We start from the raw sequence: 7,092 nt of genomic DNA on the forward strand, positions 1-7,092 counted from the left end.
TGGCACAAGATCATAAAATACTCTGTTGAAGAATTGTGTCTGTGAGGGAGGGAAGCACTTGTAGTGCTTCTTGAATGTTTTTACCTGCCAACTTGGGAGAAGGCCAGAGACTCATGTTTTTTCCCCAGAGAAAGCCCTTTTCAGTGCTGGCATAGATTGCAGAGGGGATAGTAGGTCCTTGAAAGCTGCTTGAAATTTCATTGTCATGTCCTTAATGCTCTGTGAAGCGTTAGTAAGAGTACTTTATTTGTAGTTTTTAAGTTGAGTTAAAAATGCAGCTTATGACAACCTAGCGTGGAAAGCCTATTTTTGTTTGCTTCAGTAAATCTGGGAAAGGACCTTTTGACACCTAGGCTTTGGTATTAAAAATAGTTTATCCTATGGCATTTCTGTTAAGAGTTTGTACCTGAAGTACTTGTAAAAGCCGTAAAATATTAATTACATTCCGTTTGTCTTTTACAGGTGGTTTTTCATGGGATGCTGTTTGCTTTTATTTATCTGGCATTGCAGAAACATCAGATGATATCAGAAGGCAAAGGAGATCCTCTTTTCTCCAACAGAGTTTCAAATGTTCTATTATTTATTTCAATTGTATCCTTTTTGGTACGTACCTAGTATAATCAGGTTTGTAAATCTCTAACGAATAAGTTTTCTGAAGTTCTTGTTTAGAAAATGTATTCATTTTAAAAAATCAAATCTTGATCTGGAGATATTTCAGCTGTGGTTTTGTGCACAGCCTTACCTATCTACCCGCTAAAATATTTTTCCTTGCAGTCAACTGTAGATGAAAATATCATCACGCTTTCAGTTCATTGCAAAGGTTACAAGAAAATTGGATCATAAAAATAATATAGTACATAATGCAGCTCTTATCTCCGCTCTTGATTGCTTGTCTATTTCTGATGAAAAAATTGTCAACAGTATGGCTGTATCTTCGGGTTTGAATAAATATGGTATTCATGGGTTGCAAAAAAGAATTTGAGAGAAACACAAAATTAAGCACAATGTAGTTTTTTCTGTTACTGTCCCACATCTTAGTGCACCAACTGCTGCTGAAGCACTTCAAAATAGCTTACCTCTTGTTTCATTTTTAAATGTTACATATAATTGCTACACAGACTGATTTTTACATCTTTTAGACCTACTCTATTTGGGCCAGTAGCTGTAAAAACAAGACAGAGTGCAATGAACTACATCCTTCTGTTTCTGTGGTGCAGGTAATTATAATTCTAGTCCTTTTCCTTACAGTGATAGAATCTAGTCTGTTCTTGTTTGGGCTTTTTTAAAAATTGTTTTTAAATATATTTTTGCTTTAGCATGGAATGTCAGATATTGACCTTAATTCTTATGTCTGAAAATGAGAAGGGGTTTCGCTACATTGCCCACTGTTTTTCATTGCCTTTAAGCACTGAAATCGCATACTGTGATTATGCTTTTGATTAACCTTGATGTCCTTAGTGTAGGTTTCATATGCGCTGTTTAAGTCCCAACCCAACTTATGGCTAATTGCGTAGCAGTGGAAAAGAAGAAAGCTGTAGGGAAGCATGAGTGTTTGGGAGGTATTAGCGTCCTACGCCTAAGCAACCTATGGGACCCTGTAGTCACTTTTAGGCAGAGAAGAGGTGGTCCACAGGGGCATGCATGTGGTTTTCTTAAATTTAGATTTTCCTCGTACTGTGTCGCCTGCCCCGCTATACCCCAGCTGTCTGATTCTGTTCCCTCTCTGTTGCCTTTTTTTTGATAGAGTATCCTGCTCTCTTGAGGGGGCAGCATGTGAGACACAATTTTTTAATATTAATTTGTCCATCTTCACACCTTCTCTTTAAAAATTGAGCGTTAACTCAGATTTGTGGCCACACCTTCATTTTAGGCTGGCATGGTATAATGTGTTTTGTGACTGTGCCTGGTAAGTGTATAGTAATATCTATCAGCATCAAGGCCATGATTCTACTGAAGGTGTAAATGTGACTTCCTATGCTATAAGATGTGTGTAAGAGATTTGCAATTTCAAGACCTAGTTTGTTAAGTATAAACTGCATAGATTTTTGTTTGGTTTATGTATTTATTAGTTTTTAAAGAAAATTTAATGCACAATGCACTTCAATTTAGACAGTGAAAATGAATAAACCTTTTGTGTGTGTGTGTGTAATCTGCTTGTCATCCACAGTCACTTTTTTTTACTTTTTTTAAAAAAAGATTTTAGCTTTCATCCTCATCAGGAACATTCCTGGATATGTCCGATCTGTGTATAGCTCGTTCTTCGCCTGGTTTGGCAAAATTTCTCTAGAGGTAAGTAGAATGATCAGAAATACAGTGAATTGAAACTTAGAAATGTAAGGTGGTTTTATTATCTACATTGTAGTGTAACATAAATAGTGAAAACATTTATTGGCTTATTTAATACCATGCTGTTGTATTTGACCTCTTTTAGCATTGTAGCTTCCACCTACACTTAAAAATCATAGCTGAAACAGCAGTGTCATAGTAGTAAACATCTCTTAGGCTGGTTTTGGGAGGAGTTTAGGGTTGTGAGAGTGGGGATTTGATGCTGGAGTAAGCTGTGGTGTATATGCAGTTGGAAGATGAAAATTTAAGTCAGTTGAAGAGTCAGCATGAATTATACCGATTAGTATAGGTACATTTATAAATGTGTTTGCTCTAGAAAGCTTACCTGCATTAATAAACAAATGTAACTTTACAAATAAAACCCTTCTTATTGCAAATTTTACTTTGTTCCATTAGGCGTATATTTTGAAACAGTAGGAATTATCTTGCTTTTCATTCATTGCTGTTTACTAATATGAAACATAATTTTATTGTATTACTAAAATATATTTCTAAAAGGGAAAGGAACTTATAGGAGAAACTGGTTGTAATACAATGTATATGTAGTACATAAGATTTTGCATTTTTTTTAAAAGGATCACGTTTTCACTGTTCAGTTTTCTGGTGAACTTTAAGATTCTGATCAACTCCAGGGACCTTTGCATTCATCAGCAGTTAAAGCATCACCTTTTATTTGCAGGCACGTAGTTCAGTCCCTCACCAGGGCTACAGCAACTGAGCGGAGGCGTATTCCTCGTCTGTTCTGACATAACGTAAACGATGCTCCCCTGTGCCCTATTTGGTTAAGGGCTAAGCAAACCCATTTCACTGTGTACTGTAACAGACTAATAGTTTTGTCTTACAGCAAAGACGTGGAAAACAGCTTCTCAAAATATGTTACTTAATCCTAAATGTCTGACTTAAGCAGAAGTAGTGTGTCAGTTGATGCAATAGTAATAGTTATATGTTTTTATATAAGTAAAAATATTTATAAGTATTATTAAACACACTCCTTTTTCTTTCAGCTTTTCATTTGCCAATACCATATTTGGCTGGCAGCAGACACAAAGGGGATCTTGGTGCTCATTCCTGGATATCCAATGTTTAATGTTCTTGTCAGCACTTTTATATTCGTGTGTGTGGCACATGAAATTTCTCAGATCACGAATGATCTAGCACAGATTGTGGTTCCTAAAGATAACTCAACTCTGCTGAAAAGGTTGCTATGCATAGCTGGATTTTTTTCTGGACTACTTCTTTTCTCAGCAATGCAAGATCAGTCAAGGCATTAACTTTGAAAGATTCTTGGAAACTTTCTTCAGGTTTACTTTGTGTCTGCCTGAACAAAAATTCTCAACTGGAGGTAGAAGACGACATTTAAATTAAGTGTGTGGAAAATGTGTATAGTGCAAATGTACATATTTTGTGTGGAGATTGCCTTCTCAAATAATCTGAGAAACAAGAATGCACTGTACAGAATTGCATGTGAAAATGAGTCTTTTCTACTGGATATATGTTTCTGTTTACATATCTGTTTAAGCGTGACATGAAGACGTGAAGTTAAATGGTTTAGCAATATCATGTGCGTATCACGGAATTAACTTTACCTTGGGTCAGCCGAATGAAGAGTGGGTGCTACTAGAGTACCGCCTATACCTAACACATGCTGTAATTATTCTCATCAAGGAACAAAAAGGAGCAAAGTTGTGATCCTTTGTTAATGGTCGCCTTTAGCTGATGTGAAACATGAAGTTACTGGTAAACCAGGGCATTTTTCTGAACAAAATGGTTATTTTTTTGTTTAGAAATGAGTATTTTGGGTGGAGATAGTAAATGTTATATGAAACCCTTTATATGTGGAAATAAAACGTCACCACCAGTTCAGTGATTTAAGATTATATGCAAGTTTACATAATATGTTATGGGGTTTTTTAGAAATGTGAGATGTTTTTGGCAAATATGGTGAATTCTGAGGTGAAATTTTTTTAAAAAGAAAATTTGATTTTTTTTTTCCCCCCTAAAATTGTTTGCTTTTTCATAAGTTTTCCACTAATTCATTTAACTTTGTGCAGTTCTCTGTACAGTCCCAGTGAACAAACAGATGAATAATTTTCAGAGACTCCGTTCGAGATGGAAAATTCTTGGAAGACCTCCAACCTTTTCCAGTCAGATGAAATCCCATCGTATCCACTCCATCAGATTAAGGAAACAGGAGAACAGGGGAACAGTGATCTTCAAACCTCTCTCTGAGTTTGTAGGTGACCTTGAACTAGGTCTTATTAGGGAACTGGTGCCATATTCTATTCTGTAGTAATATTTTCATTTAAAAGGATGAGAGGCAAGGATGCAAGTCTATCTGTTGATGTCACGAGGAGGAGGGATTGAGTGGTCATCTTGGTGCACACAGATGGTTGAGTCTCAGAATTACAGATGAAATGAGCTGTTTGGAGGAACCTTTCTAGCAGTGCCCATCTTTCCAATTAACTCTTTCCTTTAGGATAAACAGTAAAATGCAAGAAATAGCCCTTCAGTGTAGCAGTGACGAGCTGTAATTTACATTACACTTATTCAGTGAAGTTACAGTCATTTCTTTGCTGTTTGTGGTTCTCGTGCGAGTGATCATTTGACCTCTAGTTGCTTTTTCATTTTATTCTTCTACTGATTACTTGTTAGCAGTCAAAAACACGAGTACAATATTGTTTTCCAAGCATATGTGCAATTATGTATGATTGTAAACAAGATGAATCCTAATTTGTACCATATGTACTGTCATGTACATGTTTTTGATTTTATCCTGTTAAAAAATTGAATTCAAACTTGCAGCCAGCAATGAGTGCAAAAAAAAATGGGTGAAAAGAATAGCTTCAAGGTTGGTTTTTTTTTTTTTTGGTGGAGAACAGTTTCTTTCAAAGACTGACCAGTCATTCATCATAAAACAGAAAAAATAAATCACTCACTTCCCCCAAATTCAGCAGTTTTACTAAGTCTGCCAGCTATTTTGAAGCTATTGGAAAGATACTCGGCTATTACTTCTTTGTGTGCATTACTTCCAATGTTTGCAAAGTTAACCTCCTCAATCCATACATTTGAGTGGCTGAAAGAAGTGGTATAGGTGAACACTGTAGTCGGGAATAGGATGCATAACCTTCATCTATGCCAGTATTAGGAGCAATGGGGAGCTGTGAGTTTGAGGGATAATTTTTTTGTTCTTCACAACTTAAGTATTGTAGATATAATTTTATTTATCTGTTGTACAGACTTGGCTAAAAGATTTATTTTTAATGTTTGAAATAATGCACTTGTTTACTATTACTGTATGTGGGATAAATATATTTTCTTTTCAGGTTATGTAAAAATATGAAGTAATTTAAACATTAAATAAATGTGCTGTGGATGCTTATTTTTGTAATGGGAGCGGCATCAATTAAGTAAAAACTTTTTATTGCTTGACTCTAGCTGGGCTACAGTTCGCTATTATGCCTACCTTAAATTACAGACTAGTACTGCAGTTTCTCCAAGGTGATACTCTGGATACTCTTACTTCAAATGCAGGGCAGATACTCACTGGGAGCACAAATGATTTCAGATGCAGTGCAGGAAGGAAGATTCTTCTGCAGTAAATTGCACTGTCCCGGGTCTGGTGCAATTACAGCTCCAGCAGCCAAAACCACCCCTGGAGCCCGGGGAGTTCAGCAGAACTCCACAGCGGAGCTGTCGCGTACTTTTCTCCCCTGGGTTACGAGCTAGAAACGCTGCGGCAGAGCTCTGCGTGAAAGCAGAGGAACGGATGTGGCTTTTCTTCAGTCTGGCAACATCAAGAACCCCAGCCTTAAGCTTTGTTTAGCTTTTAATTTAGCTACTTAAGTCTCACACTAAATAGAAGGGGCTCCTTAATTAAGCACAGGATTCAGAGTGGTAGTTCCTATCCTCAAAGCTCCTTGTATAATCGGGGAGATAGTATCTAACGTGGGCACCGGAACTGAGTGGCGCAAATACTCTCCATCCTTTCCAGTTACACCGCCTCCTCCGGCGTCTCCCCCAGTTACAGGGAAGCCCTGCACAATCGGCTCCCCTTCAGTTCCGGGACGCTTGCCACCCAGTACCACTGTCCATCATGTTCACAACTGTAACAAAAAAGTTGTTCAGGCATCATTATGTGAAATAACCAAGCAACAACATCGCTACTTCATGTTCTCCTATTTATTAGATTTCACATTTCATGTATTTACAAAGACATCTGTAGTGCTTTCTATTTAATTTGGTTGCAACTGTCAATCAATACAATATCGGTTCATACGGTCATTGTACATCATTAAAAGAGGCCGTGAATTTAACTTTTAACTATCTGCACTTTTAACTACTACTAATTCTTAAGTGACACTAATAATTGTCTCTAGCCAGCTTTATAAATCTATGCTTCCACACTAATTGTTTTAATAAGTAAAAATAAATAATTTGTTATTAAACTTACCTCAAATAAATGAAGCTTTCAGTCATAAAATAGTTCAGGTGTGCTTAATACCCAAGTCACCTACATCATTCGATTCTTTCCAGAGTAGGTGGAGCACCCACCGGTACAAACTGATTCTTCAGGCATGTACATAACAGTTCCAGGAATTTCCTTAAATATAACGGTACTGTTACAGACTAATACAAATAAGGTGGGAGCAGGTGAACTGGTACTTAACTGACTGTCATGTCATCCTCAAGTTATCAGAAATTGTTACGGTTCAAAACAAATACTATTTACAAAGTTTAGTCTTACGT

At 36.7% G+C, this 7,092-nt stretch overlaps 1 protein-coding gene across 2 annotated transcripts in view; it reads left to right on the plus strand.

The window, feature by feature from the left end:
- CASD1 (CAS1 domain sialic acid O acetyltransferase 1) overlaps window positions 1-5,692 on the plus strand; it is a 34,279-nt gene extending 28,587 nt beyond the window's left edge. For both annotated transcript variants that reach the window (XM_075704645.1, XM_075704646.1), the window contains 4 exons: window positions 463-603; window positions 1,140-1,217; window positions 2,197-2,289; window positions 3,351-5,692. In XM_075704645.1, the coding sequence (XP_075560760.1) occupies window positions 463-603; window positions 1,140-1,217; window positions 2,197-2,289; window positions 3,351-3,617 (579 nt within the window). In that variant the 3' untranslated portion in view covers window positions 3,618-5,692. The remainder of the gene's footprint in view (window positions 1-462; window positions 604-1,139; window positions 1,218-2,196; window positions 2,290-3,350) is intronic.
- The last annotated feature ends 1,400 nt before the right edge of the window (window positions 5,693-7,092 follow it).

This window comes from Pelecanus crispus, chromosome 2, assembly GCF_030463565.1.
Source record: "Pelecanus crispus isolate bPelCri1 chromosome 2, bPelCri1.pri, whole genome shotgun sequence".
Lineage (NCBI taxonomy): Eukaryota > Metazoa > Chordata > Aves > Pelecaniformes > Pelecanidae > Pelecanus > Pelecanus crispus.